Source organism: Hemiscyllium ocellatum, chromosome 29, assembly GCF_020745735.1.
Source record: "Hemiscyllium ocellatum isolate sHemOce1 chromosome 29, sHemOce1.pat.X.cur, whole genome shotgun sequence".
NCBI lineage: Eukaryota > Metazoa > Chordata > Chondrichthyes > Orectolobiformes > Hemiscylliidae > Hemiscyllium > Hemiscyllium ocellatum.
The window spans coordinates 55,446,843-55,474,325 of record NC_083429.1 but is presented as its reverse complement, the minus strand read 5'-3'; the positions used below and the strand labels follow the sequence as shown (position 1 = coordinate 55,474,325).

At 44.1% G+C, this 27,483-nt stretch overlaps 1 protein-coding gene across 1 annotated transcript in view; it reads left to right on the top strand.

The window, feature by feature from the left end:
* Positions 1 to 609: 609 nt before the first annotated feature.
* Positions 610 to 27,483, top strand: part of LOC132829676 (membrane frizzled-related protein-like) — a 60,424-nt gene continuing 33,550 nt past the window's right edge. The window contains exons 1-4 of the mRNA XM_060847024.1: positions 610 to 799; positions 1,730 to 1,924; positions 7,566 to 7,794; positions 14,588 to 14,718. Coding sequence (XP_060703007.1) covers positions 610 to 799; positions 1,730 to 1,924; positions 7,566 to 7,794; positions 14,588 to 14,718 — 745 coding nt within the window. The remainder of the gene's footprint in view (positions 800 to 1,729; positions 1,925 to 7,565; positions 7,795 to 14,587; positions 14,719 to 27,483) is intronic.

Genomic DNA, 27,483 nt, shown 5'->3' with positions numbered 1-27,483 from the left:
CTTATAATCTTATACATCTCACACCTGTCCATCTACCTCATCATCTTATATATCTCACACCTGTCCATCTACCTTATCATCTTACACATCTCAATCATCCCCCCCCAACCCCCGACCATCCCTGCTCCAGTGAAAACAGTCTGTCCAATCTCTCTCTATAACTAAATCTTTCCAGCCCGTGTGACATCCTATCAAATCTCCTCTGCACCCTCTCCACTGCAATCACATCTTCCAGAACTGCACACAGTACTCCAACTGTGGCCTAACCAACGTTTTATACTGTTCCAGCCTCACCTCCCTGCTCATAACCTCTCTGCCTCAGCTAAGAAAATCCTTCTTAACCGCTGTCCTGCTACGTTAAGGAACCAAAGTCTCTCTGATCCTTGGTGCTTTCCAGAATCCTACCTTACATCATGTATTCATCCTGCCCAAGTGCATCACCTCCCACCTATCCAGACTGAATTCCATTTTCCTCTGATTAGCCCAACTGACCAGCCCATTTATATCCTCCTGTAATCTAAGGCTATCCTCATCACTACTTACCATCCAGCCAATTTTCATATCAGCCACAAACTTACCCATAAACTCTCGAGTCTAATTTATTTCTACATGACCACGAACAGCAAGGGCCCCAACACTGACCCCTGCAGAATCCTGATGGACATGAGCTTCCAGTCGCAAAAACACCCCTCGATCATCACCCTCTGCTTCCCGCCACTCAGCCAATTCTGGATCCAACCAGCTAAACTTCCCACGGCTGTCACCTTCACCATCAATCACACGTGTGATTCACCAACAGGTACATTGAAGCTTTCCATCAATGTACCTGTATGTGTTGACTGTTCCTACATCGTTAGCAAAGAGAGCATGGAGAACTTGCCATATAAACAAGAATGCCTTAAAGAAAGAAAGGATCTACACTAACTAATTCTTTATACAACTTCAGGATGTCCTAAACATTTTGCATCCAATGAAATATTTTACAGTTGCAATCTAGGAAATATAGCAGCCAATTTGCACACAAGAAGACTCCACAAACAGTGATGAGGTAATGACCATTTAACGTCACCATTTCAATGATGTTGATTAAGAAATAGATATTGGCCAGAATGTTAAGAAAGGATTCCAAATTTTTCATTGACGTGTGTCATGTTCTCTTTTATGTCTGCAAATAATGGAGGAAAACAAGAAAGGAAAGGAAAGGTTCATGATGGACAGAGGTAATTGAACCTCATGGAATCTGGGCTAGTACCTTAGACAGAACCTCTAGTATTTGGGTGCATTGAACACAAAATCTCGGCTGATTCTCTTGTACAAGACTCAGGGAATCCTATGATTTTTGAGGTGGATTACAGGGCTCCAGTTTAATATTTCTTCAAAAAGACCCCACCTCAAAAAGCATAAAATTCCCTGAGTATTGCACTAGAGAATCAGCCGAGATTTTGTGTTCAATGCGCCCAAATACTAGAGGTTCTGTCTAATATACTAGGCCAGATTCCATGAGGTTCAACCACCTCAGTCCATCATAAACCTTTCCTTTCTTGTTTTCCTCCATTATTTGCAGCCTGGGTACAAACCTGAATGGAAGGGTGGGTTGAACAACACTGTCCCAAACCCATAACGCAACTTAGGTATCCAAAACTCTGCATTATTCCACAGCTCTGACTAACTCTGTTGCTACGGTCAATATGGATAACATTGTCCAGATCCATTCAATTTCTCTTTATAGAATATATTATGCAGGAATCATCAGAGAATCAGTCTGGGGAAATGATCACTCCCCAAAATGATAGTAACCAGCCCTTCATCAGCCTTTTTACGGTCTCTTCCATTGGTACTACCACCAGCTCCAAGAATGTGATCCTGGAACTTCCTGGTGTTTCAGCAGTTACTGCAGCATCCCAGGTCTTTACACCATCACCATGTAAGTATCCCAACCCATGTAGGATGTTCCATCATATAAACAGCTGACCCATCCAGTCTCTTGCTCACTCACCTCAATTTTTCTTCTTCAACCAATGAATTAATTTTTTGAGTTTCAGTTCGGGAACATTCCTTTCAGGAGGAGTCAGCAGCAGGAGCCAGAGGGAGGAGTCTAAACTGGGAAAGATTTAAAATCAAGAATGGAGGTTCTTGGGCCTAGTTTCCATACAGGCACTTTCCTTTCAAAGGATTCTTACAGTGTGGAAGTAGGCCATTCAGGCCTTCGAGCACAACTCTCTGAACAGTATCCCGCCCATTCCCTGTGTTTTCCAGGGCTAGTCCACCTCGCCTGCATGTCCTGAGACATGATTGGTAATTTAGCATGGCCAATCCACCTAACTTGCAGACACAGGGGAGAATGTGCAAACTCCACCCAGACAGTTGCCTGAGTGTGGAATCAAACCCAAATTCCTGGTGCTGTGAGGTAGCTACTGGGCCATCGTGCCATTCTGGAAAGGGAGCGTACAGCCAGGGAAGCCTCCTGCTGACATCACAAGGGGGAAGAAAGGGAGCCCGGTTTCTGATTGGTCAGTGCTGGTCAGGTGCTAGTTTGTATTAACTTGTTCATTTCCTTGGTGCTCCAGGTGAAGGGATTTCACTGCCATTCGTCCCATCGGTTACACACTGAATGAACTAGTCCTGAGGAAGGGTCATTGAATGCGAAGGAAAACAAATGATATTGATTCTAAGACTAGGAATCTGATGAACGAGATAGAGGAGTTGAGGTCACAATTAAAACATGGGGTTATGATGTAACTGTTCTCACTGAGATATGGTGGAGAGAGAGGTTTGGAGTCCAATATCCCAGGATATAGAGTCTTCAGGTGAGGCAGGGAAAGAGATAAACAAGGATAGTGTGTTGTAATTTAAATCAGGGAATCAATTCGAGCAGTGAAGCAGGATATCACAGAGTCATAGAGATGTACAGCACAGAAACAGATACTTTGGTCCAACTCATCCATGCAGCCAGATATCCTAAATTAGTTTAGTCCCAGCATTTGGCCCATATAATTCCTATTCATATATCCATCCAGCTGCCTTTTACATGTTGTAATTGTACCAGCCTCCACCACTTCCTCTGGCAGCTCATTCCATACATGCACTACCCTCTGTGCAAAAAAGTTGCCCCTTAGGTCCCTTTTATATCTTTCCCCTCTCACCCTAAACCTATGGCCTCTAGTTTTTAACTCCCCAATTCTGGGAAAAATGCCTTGAATATTCACCGTATCCATGCCCCTCATGATTTTATAAACCTCCGACACTCCAGGGAAAACAGCCCCAGCCTATTCAGCCTCTCCCTATACCTCAACCCTTCCAACCCTGGCACATCCTTGTAAATCTTTTCTGAACCCTTTTAAGTTTCACAATATCCTTCCAGTAGGAAGGAGACTAGAATTGCACACAATATTCCAAAAGTGGCCTAACCAATGTCCTGTACAGCTGCAACATGACCTCCCAACTCCTATACTCAATGCACTGCCTAATAAAGGCAAGAATACCATTCACCACCTTCACTATCCTATCTACTCACAATTTCACTTTCAAGGAGCTATGAATCTGCACTCGAAGGTCTCTCTCTGTTCAGCAACACTCCCCAGGACCTTACCATGAAGTATAAAAGTCCTGCCCTGATTTGCCTTTCCAAAATGCAGCACCTCCCATTTATCTAAATTAAATTCCATATGCCACTCCTCAACTCATTGATCCATCTGATCAAGTTCTCATTGCACTCTATGGTAACCTTCTTCACTGTCCACTACACCTCCAATTTTGGTGTCCTCTGCAAACTTACGAATTATGCCTCTTATGTTCATATCCAAATCATTTATATAAATGACAAAAAGTAGTGGACCCAGCACCAATCCTTGTGGCACTTCACTGGTCACAGGCCTCCAGTCTGAAAAGCAACCCTCCACCACCACCCTCTGTCTTTTACTTTAGAGTCATTTCTGTATCTAAATGGCTAATTCTCCCTGTATTCCATGAGATCTAACCTTGAGGAGAAAATCAGGACTGCAGATGCCGGAGGTCAGAGTTGAAAAGTGTGGTGCTGGAAAAATGTAGCAGGTCAGGCAGGAGGTGCAGGAGAGTTGACGTTTCAGGCATAAGCACTTCATACTGATGCCCGAAACATCAACTATCCTGCTCCTGGATGCTGCCTGACCTGTCGTGCTTTTCTAGCACCACACATTTTGAATATGATCTAACCTTGTTCACCAGTCTACCATAGGAACCTTGTTGAACGTCTTAGAAGGCTTCTCAAATGAAACCAGAAGGGTAGAACTGGGAAACCAAAAAGGAGCAAACACGTTGCTGGGAATGTACAATAGGGCACTTGACAGTGTGAGAGAAATAGAAGAGCAGAACGGCACATTGCAGAGAAGTGTAAAAGTAATAATGTAGTGATAGTAGGAGATTTCAACTTAGCTAAAAATTAACTGGCATAGTCATCGTGTGAAAGGTTTATAGGGACCAGAATTTTAAAAATATTTCCAGAAGAGTTTACAGAAGGTTCAACAAGACAGTGGCCATCAGGGAGATGCACAGCACAGAAACAGAGCCTTTGGCCCAACCCGTCCATGCCAGGGACTTAATTTTAGGAAATGAATCAGAACAGCTGATTGAAGTGACTGTGGGGGAGCATTTTGCAGACAGTGGTCATGACCCTGTTAGATTCAGGATTGCTTTAGAAATGGACCAGTATGGGCCTGTTATCAAAGTTCTATTCTGGAGAAAGGCCAATTTTAATAGGAGCTGGTATGGTTTGACCAGAGTGGACTGGGAACAAGTGGGTAAATCTGTCAGGATTGGAACGCATTCAAGAAGGAAATAGATAGAGTATGGGGCCAAAGATAAAGATGGCACTAACAAATCCTGTAAACCCTGCATGTCAAGGGATGAACAGGAAATTTTTAAAAATGCTGAAAATCAGCAGGTCAAGCAGCATCCATGGAGAGAGAGCAAGTTAACGTTTCAAGTCTAGATGACTCTTTATCAGAGCTGATGTGAAGTGTGGAAGGGGTCAGCATTTATCTGGGGGAACGGGTGGGGTTCTGGAGGAAAGAGGCTACAGATGGAGCAGATGAAATAATTCTTTTTTCCTGTTTGGGAGCAGCAGGAGACAGAGTGGAGGTAACGTTGGGATCAGGAGGTTGTTGGGAAGGTAAGGACTTAGTATATATTTGGCAGCAGCTGAGGAGGTTGTGGATAGCACGTTTAGTGAACTGGTCACACCGCAGGTTAGAATTGCTGAGGGAGACAGTGAATGGGTGACCAAAAGACAGAGAAAGAGTAGGAAGGCAGTGCAGGTGTTCCCTGCGGTCATCTCCCTCCATACCATTTTGGATACTGTTGGGGGAGATGGTTCACCAGGGGAGGGCAGCAGTTGCCAGGATCATGGCACCGTAGCAGGCACTGCTGTTCAGAAGGGCAGGAAAAAGACTCATAGGGCCATAGTCATAGGGGATTCTATTGGGAGGGGAGTGGATAGGCTGTTCTGTGGCCAAAAACGAGACTCCCAGTTGGTACGTTGCCTCCCGGGTGCTCGGGTCAGGGATGTCACTGATTGGCTGCAGAGAATTCTAAAAGGGGAGGGTGAACAGCCAGTTGTCTTGGTGCAAATAGGCACCAATGATATAAGTAAAAAACAAGATGAAGTCTTGAAAGTAGAATTCAGGGAGCTAGGAGAGAAGATAAAGAGGAGGACCTCATAGGTAGTAATCTCAGGATTGCTATCAGTGCCACGTGCTCACCAGAGTAGAAATGAAAGAATAGGCAGGATGAACAGGTGGCTTGAGGAATGGTGTAGGAAGGAGAGGTTCGGATTTGTTGGACATAGTGTGCAGGGTGTTCTAGCGAGGTAGATAAAGAACTGAGCAACAGGAGACAGAGGGTGGTATACACAAATGATTGGAAGAGGGCATTGTTGGTCTGATCAGTAAATTTGCAGATAACATGAAGGTTGTTGGAGTAGCAGAAAGCATAAGGGACTTGCAAAGAATACAGGAGAATATAGATAGGCTGGAGAGTTGGGTGGAGAAGTGGCAGATGGATTTCAATCTGGGCAAATGTGAGGTGATGCATTTTGGGAAGTCTAATTCGAGAGCGAATTATACAGTAAACGGAAGAGCCTTGGGAAAAGCTGATAAGCAGAGAGATCTGGGAGTTCAGGTCCATTGGACCCTGAAGGTTGCTGTACAGGTGGATAGAAGGCATATAGTATGCTAGCCTTCATTGGACGGGGTATTGAGTATAAGAGCTGACAAGTCATGTTAAAATTGTACAAGACTTTGGTTCGGCCGTATTTAGAATACTGTGTACAGTTCAGGTCGCCACATTACCAAAAGGATGTGGCGCTTTGGAGAGGGTGCAGAGAAGGTTTTCGAGGATGTTGCCTGGTATGGAAGGTGCTAGTTATGAAGAAAGGTTGAGTAGGTTAGGACTGTTTTCATTAGAAAAAAAGAGATTAAGGGGGGACCTGATTGAGGTCAACTTGATATTAAGCAGAAGAACAACATTTCATCTTTAGATTAGGCACTTTACAACCTTCAGGACTCCATATCGAGTTGTGAACCTTCAGATTGTGAACCCACTCCCACTCCTTTCCTTTCCTTGTAGCTTTACTTGTTCCATTCACTGTCACCATGTCCTCTCTCCCCTCCCCCCACCCCAGTAGGACCACCTGACAGTTAGACCCACCATTGTTCTACCATTCTCCCATTCCAATTATTTAATCTGTGTACTATCTGCAGCCTCTCTCCCAGAATTCCACCCAAACCCCATTATTGCAAAAATGCTGCCTCCTTCATATTTCATGTCAGCTCTAATGTGGAGTCATCTAGACATGAAATGTGAACTTACTCTCACTCCATGGCTCGCTATGGTCTTCAGCATTTTTTGTTTTCAGTACAGATTCCAGCTTCTGCAGTAACTGTAACATCCTACAAGGGATGTGCAAAGTTAGGCTTGGAGGGAAAGGCAGGTTTATGACAAACAGTGAGGTCCTAGAGGAAAATAGATATGCAAGGGGAAACTTCAAAAGGAAATTAAGATATCAAAAAGGGGGTTTGAAAGAATAATGGCAGGTAAAGTAAAAGGAAATCTCAAATATTTTACATTAGGGGTAAAAGGACAACTTGGGAAAGAATAGGGCCCATTTAGGAAGGAGGGATCAAAGACCAGGAGCCACAGATTTAAGTTAAGGGTAGGAGATTTAAAGACAATGTAAGGAAATCTTTTCCCCTGATAGGATAGTGGGAATCTAAAACTAACTGGGCAAAAGTGTGGCAAAGGCAGAAACCATCATAACATTGAACTATCAACTGTAGGTCAAGTGCTGGGAAATAGGATTAAAATAAGTTAGGTTGTTGTTTTTGACCAGGGCAGACTCGATGGGCAAAGGGCTTTGTCTGTGCTAGAAATCTCTATGACTCTGTTGATTCTGAGATTACCCACGATGTGAGTCGGAACTGATCACTGATGCTGCTGCTCCACCTCACCCTTATCACGTTAAAGGAAGATATCAGGAGGAAGTTCAAGTTGCCAATTACTGGCTGCACTGATTCATGCTTACTCTTTTTCAGTGTGTGGTGAGATTTTTCAAACTCCTGAGGGTTCATTTTCCAGCCCCCGTTATCCAGCACAATATCCGGCAAATCTGGTCTGTGTCTGGTACATTGTGGCGGAACCGGGCTACGTGATCCGGTTTAAGATCAACTCAATGAATATAGAAGGAAAGACACCGTGTCATTTTGACTGGCTTGATCTCCATGAGGAGACAGAGAATGGACTTCACTCTCACCAGATAGCAAGGTCAGTCTGCAGTCTGACAAAACTCTGTTCAAAAAGAAACCGACTGGAGATCACCAGTGAATTTGGGGTAATCTTATCTGAGCTTACTGGGTGAAATTTATATCTGTACAGATTTAATAGAGAGTAAAATCAGTTGGTGTGCACAAAGCAGTATTGTTCCTGAACCTGTCAGTTTTAATCCATGTGTTACTAATCTTGTTTTGACCTTCTCCATCCAGTTCCTAATGTTCAGCACCATTAGTGACGTCAGATATTGAAGCCGTTCATGTGCAAATGCTGAAGTCCTGGAAAGCATCAATTTCCTCATGGGAAGTTATCCTCAAATGACTCACTGGAGTATTTTGGGGAAGTAACAGAGAGGTTTAGAAACATAGACATTAGGAACAGGAGGCGGCTGTTTGACCCTTCGAACCGCCAGGTTCATTATGATCATGGCTGATGCCACCCTCCTATATTCTTGCTTTCTCTGTGTATCCTGTAGTGATTGGAACCAGGTGGACTTTGTTGACTACAGGATCCTTGGCTCAGGTAAGTTCACCTGGGCCAGTCAGGAAGCCCTGGGTCGATAAAATGTGCAGCTGGAAAGGCACCGCACGTCAGACAGCATCAGAGGAGCAGGGGGAAAGGATGTTTCAGCTCCACATTTCATCAACTCTGTTTTCCAGCATCTGCAGTCCTTACTCTCTCCAAATTAGGAAGCCCTGGCTGAACAATATAAACAGGGGATGTAGAATCTCCTCAGTCTAGGGGAGTGACTCAGAGTTGGCAGGCCACAGCCAGTATACTGTACTAAAGGAAATAAAGGGGGACACTGGCCTCTGTGCAGTAACTTCATACTCCTTGATGTGTTTAAGATCAAAAAATTTATCAATTTCTTTCTTGGACATGTACAAAGACCTGACCTTCAGCTCCTTCTGTAGCAGTGAGTTTCACAGGTTGACCACTCTGAATGAAGAGATTTTTCATTATTTCAGTTCAAAATTGCCAACCCTATACCCTGAGACTGTGACCACTAGTTCTAGATTACTCAACTAGGGAGTCCTTTTATCTGTCCAACCCAGTTAGAATTTTAGATGTTTCAGTCAGAACCCCACTCATTCTTCTAAACTCTGGTGAATACAGGCCCAGTTGAACCAACCTCTCATGGGGCAGTCCCACCATCCCCAATATCAGCCAAGTGAACCATTGCTGCACTCCCCCCCTCCAAGGCAGGTCTACCCTCCCTTAGGTAGGGATGTCCAACCTGCAGGGGCAGTCTCACCAGCATGATCAGGCCAATGCTGTTAAAGTGATGCGCATGGACATCCAGAAGGCATTTGGTCCAGTGTGATACAACAGACTGTGGAGCAAAGTTAGAGCTCATGGGATAAAAGAGACAGCAGCAAAATGGATACATAATTGGCTGAGTGACAGGAAACAAGTGATGGTTAATACATGTTTTTCAGCTGTTTTAGTGAACTTCCCCTGAGGTCAGTGCTGGGACCCATGTGTATCTCAATACACATCAATGATCTAGGTGGGCAGAGGACAATTTCAAAAATTGCCCATGATAGGAAACTTCAAAGCATTGTAAACTGCGAGGAGGACAGAACTTCATAAACACGTGGACAAGTTGGAGTGGGTGGCTAGCTGTTCAGTGCAGAGAAGTGTGAGGTGATTAAGAAGAAAATAGAAAATATGAAATCATGGGGGTATAGGAGAGAGGAACCTGGGTGAGTGTTTACATAATCATTAAAAGTGATAGGGCAGGTTGAGAGAATAGTTAACAAAACCTACAGTGTCGTTGGCTTTATTAAAAGGGCACACTGTATCACAGCAAGGAGGCTATGTCAAATGCTTAGAAGACTCTAATATGGCCTGAGCTGGAATATTGTGTCCAGTTCTGGGCACCATGCTTTAGGAAGGATAGGGCATTAGGAAGAGAGCTGAAAATGTGTTGCTGGAAAAGCGCAGCAGGTCAGGCAGCATCCAAGGAGCAGGAGAATCAACGTTTCAGGCATGAGCCCTTCTTCAGGAATGAGGAAGGTGTGCCAAGCAGGCTAAGATAAAAGGTAGGGAGGAGGGACTTGGAGGAGGGGCGTTGGGAATACGATAGGTGGAAGGAGGTTAAGGTGAGGGTGATAGGCCAGAGTGGGAGGGGGGAGGGTGGAGAGGTCAGGAAGAAGATTGCAGGTTAGGAAGGTGGTGCTAAGTTCGAGGGTTGGGACTGAGGCAAGGTGGAGGGAGGGGAAATGAGGAAACTGGAGAAATCTGAGTTCATCCCTTGTTGTTGGAGGGTTCCTAGGCGGAAGATGAGGCACTCTTCCTCCAGCCATCGTGTTGCTATGGTCTGGCGATGGAGGAGTCCAAGGACCTGCATCTCCTTGGTGGAGTGGGAGGGGGAGTTGAAGTGTTGAGCCATGGGGTGGTTGGGTTGGTTGGTCCGGGTGTCCCAGAGGTGTTCTCTGAAACGTTCCGCAAGTAGATGGCCTGTCTCCCCAATATAGAGGAGGCCACATCGGGTGCAGCGAATGCAGTAAATGATGTGTGTGGAGGTGCAGGTGAATCTGTGGTGGATATGGAAGGATCCCTTGGGCCCTTGGAGGGAAGTGAGGGGGGAGGTGTGGGCGCAATTAGGAAGAGAGTCTGGAGGAATTTCACAAGAATGATTCCAGGGATGAGGAATTTAAGTTATGAAAATAGATTGATGAGTAAAAAATTATGTAATATCTGAACTTAATAAAGAAGGAGAAGATGTTCCCCAACACGAAAGGATCAAGCATGAGAGGGCATAGGTTTAAAGCATTAATAAAAAAAAACCCAAAAGAGATATGATTTGGGTTTGGCACGGACTGCTTCGGAGAGGGATAGAGGTCGGATGGAAAGATGTGGTTGTTTAAAATGAAGAATGTGCAGAAAGACGGCAGGGTGATGGTACTGAGTGAAGATGCCTACTTGAAGACATGAAAGGCTTAGTGAGCTTTTTCTGTACTGTAATAAGTCTGTGATTCTGTGACAAAGAGTGAGTTGCTGGAAAAGCACAGCTGGTCAGGCAGCATCCAAGGAGCAGGAGGATCGACGTTTCGGGCAAAAGCCCTATGCTTCAAACATCAACTCTCCTGCTCATTGGATGCTGCCTGACCGGCTGTGCTTTTCCAGCACCACACTCTTTGACTCTGATCTTCAGCATCTGTAGTCCTCACTTTCCCCCTGTGATTCTGTGATCCAGGTTTGGGCTGACAAGTAGCATTTAGGCTGCAGAAGTACCAGGCCATTCCCATCTCCAACAAAGGAGACTTTAACCATTTCCCCTTGAACATCCTGTGGGTTACCATATAAATACCATGGGGCTATAAAAGCAGTTCAGAGGCTAGGACCATTGTGGCAAATAACTCACTTCTGTCTCCCGGGTCTGTACCTCCATTTACAAAGCACAAGTCAGTCTTGTGATGGAATTCTGTCCAATTGTCTAGATTGTCAAAACTCCAATAATGTTCAAGAAGCTTGACATGATCCAGGATAAAACCGCCTATTTATGGCCACTCCATCCAGCACCTTCTACACTCACTTCCTTCACCAGCAGCACTTGGTGGCAGCAGGATATCTCATCTGCAAGATCCACCACGTCTCCTTCAACAGCACTTCAAACCCATGATCTCTAACGCCTAGAAGGACAAAGGCAACGAATATATGGGGACACCACCACTTGACATCCTGACTTGAAAATTGAGATAAATGCTCAGAGGCCAGTACCCCATCACCAAGTCCCCCTTTATTTACTGGTGCCCAGTACACTGGCTGGGGGCAGCCAACTGGCAGCCAGTTGTCTGAACTGTCGAGATTCTCATCTCCTGGTTATATTTTATTTAATTTACAATACATGAAATACAAAGAAAATCCAACCTTGTACAATCCAAGTTATTGCACTCTTTCAAACAAAAAAGAGCTGATTCCAGTTTCTGTTTGTCTATGTATGACAATTCACTCCAATGGGGCCTGAGATCTGAAGCTCAATTCACATGACAGCACAAACAAAGCTTTCAGATTAACAAGCTGAGCTTCTCCTGGTCTCTTTTATGTCTTTTACTCGTGGCTGAAATGGTCTTTGTGAACTTAGTTTAAACATTTGTAAGAATGAGAATGTGCTCAATCCTGTTACTACTCGGATCAAGGTCTGTAATTCCATTGAAAGGACCTTTAGAAGTTCAGGGTGATCAGGGATCCCATGTTGGGGTGAAGTCATGTCCCTGCTTTGGCAAAAATACATTTTTGACGGTGGTCATTAATATCAGCAGCTACCCCAGGCCGGTACCACCACTGTCTGGTCAGCTTTTCCATCATTTGGTATTCCGCTTGATGGTGAATTGCTGCCTGAACTTGACATTTGAAAGCATTGGGGGAAAACAAAACGCTTCAATTCCCTCTGCTTGCCATGAACCAGCTGAGAGAGGACTCCATCCTCCTCTCTGACCCTGTAGCAGCATCTCAGTTTCTCTGTCTCTCTTTGGACTCCCTCATCAGCTGGCTCTGCATTGGGGGATATTCAGCCTTACAGTCGTGGGGCAGTTTCCTGATGACCATATCAACCAGCTGACATTGTCTGGGGTTCACTTCCAAGATGGGGTCAGCCAGCTCTTTCCTGATTGGCCCAGATTAGCGATCCCAATTAATGACCTCGTAGTTAATGAGGTCAACCTGGTTTCAATCACGACAACATTTTTCACCATTCCTTCAGAATCTTAAAGGCCCCTTTCTAAGTGCACTTGGGGTCAACCTAAACAAACAGATTGCAGCTGTCCACCTTTCTCCAGGGCAGGTCGGGGATGGGAAATCAATCCTAACACAGCCAGTGATACCCAGGCCCCATGAACAAATAAAAAAGAATGAATTTTGGTAAGAAGAACATGCAGAAACAACATATAATGAAGGGTTTGCAGAAACAGAGGGGCCTGAGTGCTAATGTGCACAGGTCATTGAAGGCAGTGGGACAGGTTGGGAGAGTGGTTGATAAAGCATACCGTATTGTAGGCTTTATTAAAGGCACCTGGAATACAAGACCAAGGAAGTTATATTGAAATTATATAAGACATTAATTTGGCTTCAGCCTGAATATTGCATCCAGTTCTATAAATGGCACTATAGGAAAAATGTCAACGCATTGAAGAGAGTGCAGATTAGATTCCTGAGCATGGTTTCAGATTTCAGGAATTCCAGTTGCAAATAACCGGAGAAGGTCAGACTGTGGCCCCAGGAGAAGAGAATGCTGAGAGGGAATACTTTAAACCATGTGACAATGTTAAACATGATGGTCCTTTTAGGAATCATTTAGGGTCTGCTCCAGAGCTGATAAAGAGCAGCTAATGTCATTGGACCATATATTTGAGGGCTGGTTTTTCCCAGGAAGGAGAATTCATTAGGGAGGAGAGAGAACAGGGCATAAGTGAGGACTGCAGACGCTGGAAACCAGAGTTCAGGTCAGAGTGGTGCTGAAAATGCACAGCAGGTCAGGCAGCATCTGAGGAGCAGAAGAATCGACATTTCAAGCAAACGCCCTTTCCTGGTGAAGGGCTTTTAACCGAAACGTCAATTCTCCTGCTCCTCGGATGCTGCCTGACCTGCTGTGCTTTTCCAGCATCACTCTAATCTAAACAGGAGAGAGGACAGACTGAAGTTAGTACTGAACCACAAAATCCATCAAAATGGCCATGAAGAGCAGACGTGCCCCGCTTCCTGCGGGTGGTAAATGGATAACTAGCAGGATAACACCAAGAGCGATCTGGACAGAGCAGTTAGGATGAAACTTTCCCAGTTCTGAAAGGATGAAGAATGAGATGGCACTTTTAAAGTAACTGTCAAAAAGCAGCAAAGGCTGATATGAAAAAGAATATTCACACAATGTGGGGTTTAAATATAGAATGCATGTCCTGCTAGGGTGGTGAGGGAAGGTTCAACTGAAAAATTAAAAAGGAAATTAAATTGCTAACTTGTAGTTCTACATATTTGTTTGTGATTACCAAAAACATGGCACTCCCACTACCACTGTGTCGGCAAATGGATTTTAATGCACCCCACACATGTTCTTCCAGGTAATGATACCCTCCTACCTACCCAGTAACTGAGAAATCTTGAGGACTATAAGATCACAGTGTGAGCATGTTCCCTCTTGTGGTGATAAATGGCATCTTTAAAAATAATAATAAAATGTTTCTTTGCAGTGAGAACTGAACTAAACTGCCCAGGAAAGTGTTAAATTGATTTGAAGCTTTTATGCAGAACTAGGAAAAAAAATGGCTTTATTCACTCATGGGGTGTGGGCACCACTGGCTGGCTCAACATTTATTGCCCATCAAGGCCATCTAAGGATGGGCAATAAATACTGGCGCAGTTAGTGCCACCCCATTCCTTGAGTGAATAAAAAAGGCTGTGGAAACTCCATGTGTTAGTGAAATGGGCATTATTACAGGAATCAGCAAATTTCTGTCAGTTCTGATGAACAGAATAGTAGCTACCTCAACAGGAAATAGGTATACTAAACATAAGTATGTTCATAAAGTTGGCATTTTTAAGAAAAACGAAATTCAGATTTCCAGACTCTGAATTATTATATTATTATATTCAGTATTAATCTTTAGAGTTTGTGTAAATTCATAAATTATTGCTTTCCACTGCATTTATAAATAAACAGGAGGCGAAGTGCTATGAACCTCATCGACTGGAAATCCGACCTCAGGATAAACACGAGCTGGCTAGTGCAGGGAGGTTATGAGTATTCTGACTTTGTTTTTTATAACACTTTGTGTTTCCCTCTCACCAGGTTATGTGGAAATGTTGTACCTCCCACTGTCAATACCAACACTAGTCGGCTGAAAGTTTCTTTTGTGTCTGATGCAAGTGTTGCTGGACATGGTTTCACAGCACGATACTGGATAATTGCATCAAGTGACAGTAAGTGGAACTGAAATCTGCTCCAGCTGGTTTGGGATAGATGTGAATAACCGCAGGTAGGGCTGGGGGTTGGGCAGTCTTACCTATTGATTCCACAGTTATCATTATATTTAGATCAAAGGGATTTATATTGACATCTACTTCTTGGAAATGTTCATCCATTCAACCAATCCCACAAACAGTAAGCATTCCTCTCTTTGCGCGCAATAGCTGATATCTTTACCACTGATTAATAGTAGCAAGTTTTGAGAAGTTTTGTAGCTCAGGTTGAGGTTCTGGATGTAGGTTTGCTCGCTGAGCTGGAAGGTTCATTTCCAGACATTTCGTCACCCTACTAGGTAACATCTTCAGTGGGCCTCTGGGCAAAGCACTGTGGATAATTCCTGCTTTCTATTTATATGTTTGGGTTTCTTTGGGTTGGTGATGTCATTTCTTGTGGTGACATCATTTCCTGCAGTAATTTCATTTCCTGCTCTTTTTCTCAGGGGTGATAGATGAGGTCTAACTCGATGTGTTTGTTATTGGAGTTCCATGGGTTGGAATGCCATGCTTCTAGGAATTCTTGTGCATACCTCTGTTTGGCTTGTCCTAGGATGGATGTGTTATCCCAGTCAAAGTGGTGTCCTTCCTCACCTGTATGTAAGGATACTTGTGAAAAAAAGTCATGTCGTTTTGTGGCTAGTTGGTGTTCATTTTTCCTGGTGGCTCGTTTTCTGCCTGTTTGTCCAACATTGTGTTTATTATAGTTCTTGCGCGGTATTTTGTAAATGACATTAATTTTGCTTGGTGTCTGTATAGGGTCTTTCAAGTTCATTAGCTGCTGTTTTAGTGTGTTGGTGGGTTTGTGGGCTACCATGATGCCAAGGGGTCTGAGTAGTCTGGCAGTCATTTCCGAAATGTCTTTGATGTAGGGGAGAGTGGCTAGGGTTTTGGATGTGTTTTGTCTGCTGTTTGGGTTTGTTGCTGAGAGATCTGTGGAGTGTGTTTATTGGGTACCCATTCTTTTTGAATACATGGTACAGGTGATTTTCCTCTGCTCTGTATAGCTCCTCTGTGCTGCATTGTGTGGTGGCTCATTGAAATAATGTTCTGATGCAGCTTCGTTTTATGGGTGTTGGGATGATTGCTTCTGTAGTTCAATATTTGGTCTGTATGTGCTGTTTTCCTGTAGACGCTGGTTTGAAGCTCCCCATTGGCTGTTTGCTCTACTGCGACACCTAGGAATGGCAGTTTGTTGTTTTCCTCCTCTTTAGTGAATTTTACGCTAGTAAGGGTATTATTGATGGTCATGAAGATTTCCTCTAACTTGTTTCGTTTAGTGATGACAAAGGTGTCATCCATGTAGCAGACCCAAAGTTTGGGTTGGATAGTTGGCAGTGCTGTTTGTTTGAGTCTCTGCATTACTGCTCTGCTAGGAACCCTGATATCGGAGATCCCATGGGTGTTCCGTTGGTTTGTCTGTAGGTTTTGTTGTTGAAGGTGAAGTGGGTGGTAAGGCATAGGTCCACTAGCTTGATGATACTGTCCTTGCTGATGAAGTCAGCGGTGTTTAGTGTATGTGTCTTTGAGTCTTCTAATAATGTAGTCAGTGTTTCCTTGGCCAGGTTAATGTTGATTGATGTAAACAGGGCAGTTACATCAAAGAGGCCATTATTTAATCCTCTTCTGTCTTAGTGTCTTTGATGGTCTTCAGGAATTCTTGACTGGAGTGGATGGAGTGGCGTGACTCTTCTACTAAATGTTTTAGTCTTTGTATCTCCTTGGCCAGTCTGTAAGGTGGTGTTCCTGGTAGCAAGACTATGGATCTGAGAAGCATGGTGTGTTGGACCCGTCTGGTTTCAGTTTTTGGAAGTTGGTCTTATTTATTTCTCTAGATTTCTGAAGTTTTTTGAGTAGGGCTGTGATTTGATTCTCTAGTTGTGGGGCTGGGTCTATCGCCACTTGTTGGTAAGTGTTGGTATCTGTGAGTAGTGCATTCACTTTTTCAATGTAGTCTCTTTGATTTAGAATGACTGTCAAGTGTCCTTTGTCTGCAGGTAGGATAACAATGTTTTTATCTTTTTTAAGTCTTTCCAATGCTTTCCTTTCTTGTGTTTGTGTTTCCTTCCTTTTTTCTGCTTAATGTTGGTGCAACTACCTGTCTGATAGTTTGCTGGGTTTCTTCTGTGAGTTGGTTATCTTTTAGTGTTATCCACATCCTGGCAGTTGTAATTTAATGCTCCTACTAAAACGACTGTCCAAGCTTCTATGTTGTCAGTGTTGTTACTTTGTGTAAGTTTGTCTAGTTTTTTCTGCAGGTCTAGTTTTTCATTTTCTGTGTTTGTCGCTGTCTGTCCCTTTCACTGTCTGTTGCATGTGTGAGCGAAGATTTTTGATTCAAAATTTCCCAATTGTTTTACGGAGTCTGTTGTGGCATCATTAATCATTTCTCTCAGCATTCTGCAGCCGTTTTGCTCTGCTATTCTTTTGGCTAGTGGGCGTTATGGGGAGGTTTGTATTGAAGGCATTTAGGTCGTACCTGCTTCCTTAGGCATTCATGAAGCAAGTACAGCTGTTCGCGGATGGCACTCTGTTGGATGGCATTCGTTTCCCATTTTTGGGCCAGTTTTAGCATTTGCGCCCATAGGTCTTAGTGAGTTTTGAGAAGATTTGTAGCTCAGGTTGAGGTTCTGGATGTAGGTTTGCTCACTGAGCTGGAAGGTTCATTTCCAGACATTTCGTCACCCTACTAGGTAACATCTTCAGTGGGCCTCCGGGTGAAGCACTGTTGATAATTCCTCTTTCTATTCATATGTTTGAGTTTTATTTGGGTTGGTGATGTAATTTCCTATGGTGACATCATTTCCTGTGCTGACACCATTTCCTGTTCTTTTTCTCAAGGGGTGGTAGATGGGGGTCTAACTCGATGTGTTTGTTGATACAGGTCTGGTTGGAATGCCATGTTTCTAGGAATTCTCGTGCGTGTCTCTGTTTGGCTACAGAGTATTTAAAAAGAACGGGTACCCAATGAACACAGTCCACAGATTTCTCAGCAACAAACCCAAACAAGCAGACAAAATGCACCCAAAAACCCTAGCCACTCTCCCCTACATCAAAGACATCTTGGAAATGACTGCCAGACTACTCAGACCCCTTGGCATCTCTTTGTTGGCTATGTAGAACAGTCCATCTTCTGTAATTACACCAGCACCACTCCCCACCTCTTCCTCCGCTACATTGATGACTGCATTGGCGCCACCTCGTGCTCCTGCGAGGAGGTTGAGCAATTCATCAACTTCACCAACACATTCCACCCTGACCTTAAATTTACTTGGATCATCTCTGACACCTCCCTCCCCTTCCTGGACCTCTCCATCTCCATTAATGACGACCGACTTGACACCGGCATTTTTTACAAACCCACCGACTCCCACAGCTACCTGGATTACACCTCTTCCCACCCTATCTCCTGTAAAAATGCCATCCTGTATTCCCAATTCCTCCGCTTCTGCCGTATCTGCTCCCAGCAGGACCAGTTCCACCACAGAACACACCAGATGGCCTCCTTCTTTAGAGACCACAATTTCCCTTCCCACATGGTTAAAGGTGCCCTCCAACACATCTTGTCCACATCCCGAACCTCTGCCCTCAGACCTCACCCCTCCAACGTTAACAAGGACAGAATGCCCCGGTGCTCACCTTCCACCCTAGCAACCTTCACATAAATCAAATCATCCGCTGACATTTCCGCCATCTCCAAACGGACCCCACCACCAGGGATATATTTCCCTCCTCACCCTTTTCCGCCTTCCGCAAAGACCGTTCCCTCCGAGACTACCTGGTCAGGTCCACGCCCCCCAACAACCCACCCTCCCATCCTGGCACCTTCCCCTGCCACCACAGGAATTGCAAAATCTGCGCCCACACCTCCTCCCTCACCTCTATCCAAGGCCCTAAAGGAGCCTATCACATCCATCTGCACATCCTGCACATCCACCAATATCATTTATTGCATCCATTGCTCCCGATTCGGTCTCCTCTACATTGGGGAGACTGGGCACCTCCTAGCAGAGCGCTTTAGGGAACATCTCTGGGACACCCGTACCAATCAACCACACCGCCCTGTGACCCAACATTTCAACTCCTCCTCCTACTCAGCTGAGGACATGGAGGTCCTGGGCCTCCTTCACCGCCGCTCCCTCACCACCAGACGCCTGGAGGAAGAACGCCTCATCTTCTGCCTCGGAACACTTCAACCCCAGGGCATCAATGTGGACTTCAACAGTTTCCTCATTTCCCCTTCCCCCACCCCACCCCAGTTCCAAACTTCCAGCTCAGCACTGTCCCCATGACTTGTCCTACCTGCCTATATTCTTTTCCACCTATCCACTCCACCCTCCTCCCCGACTTATCACCTTCATCCCCACCCGCACTCACCTATTGTACTCTATGCTACTTTCTCCCCACCCCCACCCTCCTCTCATTTATCTCTCCACTCTTCAGGCACTCTGCCTGTATTCCTGATGAAGAGCCTTTGCCCAAAACATCGATTTTCCTGCTCCTTGGATGCTGCCTGAACTGCTGTGCTTTTCCAGCACCATTCTACTCCAGAATCTGGTTTCCAGCATCTACAGTCATTGTTTTTACCTACCTCACAAACCCACCAACACACTTAAACAGCAGCTAATGAACTTGAAAGACCCTATACAGACACCAAGCAAAATTAATGTCATTTACAAAATACTGCGCAAGAACTATAATAAACACAATGTTGGACAAACAGGCAGAAAACTAGCCACCAGGAAAAATGAACACCAACTAGCCACAAAATGACATGACTCTTTCTCACAAGTTTCCTTACATACGGATGAGGAAGGTCACCACTTTGACTGGGATAACACATCCATCCTAGGACAAGCCAAACAGAGGTATGCACGAGAATTCCTAGAAGCATGGCATTCCAACCCATCAACAAACTCATCTACCACCCCCTGAGAAAAAGAACAGGAAATGATGTCACCATGGGAAATGATGTCACCATAGGAAATGGCATCAGCAACCCAAAGAATTCCAAACATATAAATAGAAAGCAGGAATTATCAACAATGCTTTGCCCGAAGGCCCACTGAAGATGTTACCTAGTAGGGTGATGAAACATCTGGAAGTGAACCTTCCAGCTCAGCGAGCAAACCTACATACAGAACTGAATAATAGTCACTGCACTTCAAGCTGATCTAATCGAGTGGGTTTGACTTTGCATGACAGTGAATTCAATTCAAATAAAAGTGCAAAGGAACTGGTGACTTGCTGCCATCTATTTTATACCTCTGCACACAGTCAATCCAACTCTTATTACTTTTGAAGTAATATCAAACAATTCCAAGAGACATAAAGCTATTATATACAGGCATCGATGTATATCCTCCTGCATCGATCATGCTTCAGTGCCAGAGATGACCAAATTCCTCCCCTTCCCAAGGTTCCTAATCAATGACAGGTACCTCACTCAAGTGTCATCCCACATCATGGTAATGTTATTGTGGTATTCAACAATGAGAAGAATTACATTGATACTCACCTATTGATATTCATATCTCAGAAATAACTTATTCATCAAGACTAGAATGACAACCTCATTTTTAATCGTTCTGAACACCAGAGGTACTGATGAACAGGGGATGTTAAGCCTGCCCACTAACTACAAGACACAAACTAGAATATCATGGAATACCTTATCATAGTGATGTACAACACAGAAACAGATCTTTCGGTCCAACTCGTCCCAACCAATCAGATATGCCCACCTAATCTAGTCCCATTTGCCAGCACTTGGCCCATATCCCTCCAAATCCTTTTGTTCATATACCCATCCAGATGCCTTTTAAATGCTGTAATTGTACCAGCCTCCACCACTTCCTCTGGCAGCTCATTCCATACACGTACCACCCTCTGCGTGAAAAAGTCTCTTTTATATCTTTCCCCTCTCACCCTAAACCTATGCCCTCTAGTCCTGGACTCCCCAACCCCAGGGAAAAGACTTTGTCTATTTATCCTATCCATACCCCTCATGATTTTATAAACCTCTATATGGTCACCCCTCAGCCTCCGACGCTCCAGGGAAAACAGCCCCAGCCTGTTCAGCCTCTCCCTGTAGCTCAAATCCACCAAACCTGACAACGTCCTTGTAAATCTTTTTTGAACCCTTTCAAGTTTCACAACATCTTTCCGATAGGAAGGAGACCAGAATTGCTCACAGTATTCCAAAAGTGGCCTAACCAATGTCCTGTACAGCCACAACATGACCTCCCAACTCCTGTGGAGAAAGTGAGGACTGCAGATGCTGGAGATCAGAGCTGAAAAATGTGTTGCTGGAAAAGCGCAGCAGGTCAGGCAGCATCCAAGGAGAACGAGAATCGATGTTTCGGGCATAAGCCCTTCTTCAGGAATTTTTCAGGATTCCTGAAGAAGGGCTTATGCCCGAAACGTCGATTCTCCTGCTCCTTGGATGCTGCCTGACCTGCTGCGCTTTTCCAGCAACACATTTTTCATCTCCCAACTCCTGTACTCAGTACATTGACCAATAAAGAAAAGCATACCAAACACCTTCTACACTATCCCATTTACATGTGACTCTAAATTCAAGGAGCTATGAACCTGCACTCCAAGGTCCCTTTGTTCAGCAATACTCCCTAGGGCCTTTTCATTAAGTGTATACATCCTGCTAAGATTTGCTTTATAAATATGCAGCACCTCACATTTATCTAAATTAAAGTCCAGCTGCCACTCCTCAGCCCATTGGCCCATCTGATCAAGATCCCATTGTAACCTTCTTCAGTGTCCACTACACCTCCAATTTTGGTATAACCTACTTGCCTGGATAAGTGTAGTTATGACAATACTTGAGAAAGTCCGTTTGGTTGGTGTTCCTTCCACCTATTTCAGTGTTTCATCCCCTCCATTATCTCAGTAGCAGCTGGGTGCACCATCTACAAGAGGTACATTGCAGAAACCCCTCAAGCCTTCTTTGACTTTACCTTCCACCAGCCTCTAGTGCCTATAAGGACAAGGGCAGCTGACTCATGTAAAGCCACCACTTGTAAGTTAAATTCCAACTCTCGTACTATCACGGTTGCCAGACCAAAAGCCAGGATCTCCCTTCCTCAAAGCACTGAGTGTACCTTGACCAGATCGACTCCAGTAGTTTCAGAAAGCAGTGGGACCACCCCCAGAAGGCAATTGGGAATGTTCATATCGCTGATTTTGTTTTGAACTGAAATATCTAGCACAGACACAATGCCCTGCTTTGTTGTATGATTCCATGAAGAGGTCTTTCTCACTTTGTGCCCTTATTTATTACATAATCCACAGTACATACTATTCTGTACATGTACCCATCACATAAAGCCAGGCACCTGTCTTCATGGAGGGAGACACGACAGCCAAACAGCTGCTCATCCCAGACTGCTGGATGGGAACTTTTTTGCAGGCTGATTATTCCAGACAATTCCTAGACTCTTCATCCTCTAATTTATCCTCCATTCTTGGACCATCCCCAGATTGCACCTTTCCAGGTTCCCAGATTGGTCCCAGACCCTTGTGGCTGCTTTGTATAATTTCCTGACGTTCTGCTACTCCAGCAGCATGTTGGGCTTGGGGACTCTGGTGAGTACACCCTTTGTGACGATGTGAAGTGTCGAACTGTATCTGAAAAGACAACATAGTGAACTGTTCATTGGTCTCTTAAATGTTTTAAGTTTAACAGAACAATGAAGGGAGGGGTCAGTTCCATAGTTCAACTGGTAATGTTCCAATTTTTCAAGGAAGTGTCTCTGTTTGTTTTGGTCTTGGGAGCAGAGTGATTTTTCCAAAGTGGAATGTGCTTCCTGCTGTGTCTGCAAGTCTGTGGTGACAGCCCCATGAAAGAGGCACTGAATAATCCAGTCTTAGATAAAGCTGAACTCCTACCAGCGCTGGTCCTACCCTGTGAATTCCTGACAGGGTACTTCAGACAGTTTTAGTCTGTTACTAAATTTGCATCTAAGCCATCCTGTACAATACTTGTTGTGGAAGTTAGTGATGTAGGAGCGGCGCTCTGAAAACTAGTGTGCTTCCAATTAAACCTGTTGGACTATAACCTAGTCTTGTGTGATTTTTAACTTTGTTCTGGAAGTGTTTAATTGGGACAATGCAGATGGAACTTTACTCTGTATCTAACCATGTGTTGTGCCTGTCCTGGGAGTGTTTGATGAGGACAGTGTAAAGTTAACTTTCAGTTTAAAAGAATAGATAGAGTTTTACCCTATAGTTAACCCTGTGCAAAACCTGAACTGCAACACTTTTGATGAGGACAATGCAGCGAGAGCTTTATTTTAGTTTAAAAGAGTTAAGGGAGCCTCACTTTAAATCTTGTCCTGTGATGCATCTGCCTGAAAAGTGCTCAATTGTACAGTGTAGAGGCACTTTATTTGTCTGCATCAAACTAAGAATAGGAGATAGCTGCTCAGTTGCTGAACCTAACTATGAGCAGATTACATGATATTCCTTCTGTATAATGACCTGTGCTAACGTCATATACAAAGAAGCAACAACACAACTAATGTACTGGGAAGAAAATGGAATTATTATATAAAATTTGGAAAAATAAGTGAAGAACCACAGATTTAAGTAATGTTAGCAAACAAGATTCCTATTCCATAAGTGGCTTTTTCTGTTTCCCCACCCCCACATCCCCTTTCTGTCCTTTCCCAGATACGTTGCCTCTTTCCTGGTATTAGGATGCCTTCCCTTTTTATGTTTACCTGAGAGCTGACGGGATGCTTCCAGGCCCCTCTCCTGCTGAGACTCAGTATTCAGGCAAAGAGAATGTTTCAGAGTTGGGCATATCGAACTCATTAGTATTATGATGGATTCATACATGTTGTCTGAATGATACAGTTCCAAGAGTTTTTAAGAGTCATTTTGAAAGAAAGAAAGACTTAAACATTAAGGAGAGACAATGGCCCTTGTGGTATTGTTGCTACATTATTAATTCAGAGACCCAGGTAATGTTCTGGGCGCCTAAGTTCATGTTCTGCTGTGGCAGATGGTGGAATCTGAATTCAATACAAATCTGGAATTAATAATCTAATGATGATCATGAAACTGTTGTCGATTGTCAGAAAAATCCAGTTTTAAATGTATTTGTGCTGTGGGGTGTGGGCGTCACTGTGGGGGGGGGGGGGGGGGGCAGAGTTTATTGTTTAGGGTGTAGGTTTGCTCGCTGAGCTGTAGGTTTGATATCCAGACATTTCATTACCTGGCTAGGTAACATCATCAGTGGCGACCTCCAAGTGAAGCGAAGCTGTTGTCTCCTGCTTTCTATTTATATCTTTCCCCTGGATGGGGTTCCTGGGGTTTGTGGTGATGTCATTTCCTGTTTGTTTTCTGAGGGGTTGATAGATGGTATCTAGATCTATGTGTTTGTTTATGGTGTTGTGGTTGGAGTGCCAGGCCTCTAGGAATTCTCTGGCATGTCTTTGCTTAGCCTGTCCCAGGATAGATGTGTTGTCCCAGTCGAAATGGTGTTTTTTTCATCCGTGTGTAGGGCTACGAGGGAGAGGGGGTCGTGTCTTTTTGTGACTAGCTGGTGTTCATGTATACTGGTGGCTAACTTTCTTCCTGTTTGTCCTACGTAGTGTTTGTGGCAGTCCTTGCATGGAATCTTATAGATGACGTTGGTTTTGTCCATGGGTTGTACTGGGTCTTTTAAGTTTGTTAGTTTTTGTTTGAGAGTGTTGGTGGGTTTGTGTGCTACTAGGATTCCGAGGGGTCTCAGTAGTCTGGCTGTCATTTCTGAAACTTCTTCGATGTATGGTAAGGTGGTTAGGGTTTCTGAAGAAGAAACAAGAAGAACGGATACTCAAAAAAACACAGTGCGCAGATTCCTCAAGAACAAACCACGACAAGCAGACCAAACACAGCCAGAAACCCAAACCACCTTACCACACATCAAAGAAGTTTCAGAACTGACAGCCAGACTACTGAGACCCCTCGGAATCCCCGTAGCACACTAACCCACCAACACTCTCAAACAAAAACTAACAAACTTAAAAGACCCAGTACAACCCATGGACAAAACCAACGTCATCTATAAAATTCCATGCAAGGACCGCCACAAACACTACGTAGGACAAACAGGAAGAAAGTTAGCCACCAGGATACATGAACACCAGCTAGCCACAAAAAGACACGACCCTCTCTCCCTCATAGCCCTACACACGGATGGAAAAAAACCACTATTTCGACTGGGACAACACATCTATCCTGGGACAGGCTAAGCAAAGACATGCCAGAGAATTCCTAGAGGCCTGGCACTCCAACCACAACGCCATAAACAAACACATAGATCTAGATACCATCAATCAACCCCTCAGAAAACGAACAGGAAATGACATCACCACAAACCCCAGGAACCCCATCCAGGGGAAAGATATAAATAGAAAGCAGGAGACAACAGATTCGCTTCACTTGGAGGTCACCACTGATGATGTTACCTAGCCAGGTAATGAAACACCTGGATATCAAACCTACAGCTCAGTGAGCCAACCTACACCCTAAACCTCAACCTGAGCTACAACCCTTCACAAACCTTGCGAAAAGTGTTTATTGACTTCTTGAACGATTAGAGTCCACCTGCTGTGGATTGATCCACAAAGCCATTAGGGAGGGAATTCCAGGATTTTCACCCAAAATTTAGTTTACTAATGTCCTTTATGGAATAAAAGAATCACTGAAAAGAGGCATCTCACATCCATCAGGAAATATCCAAGAATGTCAAATTTCAAATCATCATGGTAATTTGTGATGTAGGTGTAAAGAGTGCTGACTGCTTGGGAGTTGATTCTAACTGAGAAACTGTCATAGAGAAAGCAACGGGGAATTATAGCAATGGGGAATCATACACCCCAGGAGCGCCTGAAACAGGTGCAAGGCTTTAATGTATTCTTTTGTTTGCAGTCAACCAGTCCTGAGTCAGAATGTACGGTTTCTTGTTTTAGTAGCACTTTTCATACCTTAAGATTTTATACAATAATTTTCAATCAATTAAACTTTATAAAGTTTACTCACGGTTGCGATGTAGAAGGCTCACCTGCCAGTATGTGCACTGCAAGCTCCCACAAACAGATATAATTACCAAATCATTTGCTTGAGAAATGTTGGTTGAAGGATATAAAGTATATAAGATGGAGCAAGGCTCAATTGAGTTTCTTAAGTTTATATTTTTTAAATTGTGAAAAGCCAGAGTGTCATAGAAAGTCCTGGCCAAGGTTTTGGAATCATTGTGCACATCCATATGGTTTCAGTTTAGACAGACTGTCTGGGCTCCACATTCAGGGATTATGGGCCAGGTTAGTAAACCAGCTAATCACCAGCTGATCGACTCGCTCTCTACTTTTGTTTTGTGATCTGACAAAGTTTCACATTTCTGGCCCAAATGGCCAAACTGGAATTCTTCAAAACTGCCCAGCACGGCTGTTTTCAGAGCCCTTTCACAGCACCAGCTGACATATTCACAAATACATTGAAAGGTTTTGGGATATTTTAGTAGTTTCATGGTGTGTTATTGAACAAAGTGATTGAGCTAATGGGGTTAGGTGGTAGTTAGTGAAGTTAAGTCAGGTTTGGGGGAGTTGGTAGTGGGGGAACAAGTTGGATAGTATAGTCAGGGCTGGCAAATCAGGTGGGGAAGGTCAGAGTGTTGGGGTGTTGATGGGAGGGCTGGTCAGAGAACCAGGACAAGGTTCAAGTGTCAAGATTGGGTTTTGGAGCAAAGGTGATTGAGAGCTGGTGGGAACATCAGAGCGTCAGTAAGGCTACTTGTGTTCAGAGGGGTAGTTTGCATAGTTACGCCAGAGTTGGAGATTTTTTTTTCTGTCAAATGTTGCCTGGGTTACCACACATTTAAATAAGATGGAAATCTCCAAATCTAATTTTGACTTTTTCAGAAGGTTTAGGAGACTGGGCAATTGCACTTTGTAAATTTTAAACTTCTCACGCGGTTTCTGCCCGTCAATCCTTCCAAGGGATTCCAGTGCATGTGCTCAGGGTATGTTTCAATCTCTGGGTAATCTGGGCCATGGATCTGCTTCTGATGAATAGTCACCAAATTGTCACCATTACGTCTGTTTCTTGCCATAGATGCTGCCTAACCTACTGAGAATTTCCAGCATTTTCAATTTTTATTTCCAATTTCCAGCAGCTAAAGTATTTTGCTTCAGAAGATAATAACGGACCTGGGCTGTATATTGTACAAGAAGAGATGAATGATGTTGCTCTACAAGGTTTGGTCCCTATATATCTGTGATGGTTTGTTGCTGTAGCATATTGCAGTGTCTCAGAAACCAAAGTGTCTTGAGTATTATTGGTTAATCAGCCCTTGTCAGGAGCCATTGAGGAATGATACATATTGGCCATAATACCCTGAGGCATTACAGGGATCTGTCAGGCAAGCATTGCTAAATTGCCAGATTTACTGTAGCCTGGGATTTGACACTTTTGCATTTTCATAGAAGCCCCAGTAGTGGCTACAACTCCATCCTGGTATTGCTGGGACATGGAGTTGTCAGGCAGTCTCTTGGAGTCCGCTTGGTTAGGAGCAGCCCCCACATCTCAGCCCAGGTGGGACTGATTGCTCCATTAACTTTAATGAAGGCTGCTCCCAGTGTATTACTGATCTCAGGCAGCCTGGTTTCATATCAGCATGGTGTTGACAAACCTTTCCTGTTTGGGTAATTTAGTGTTAATTTG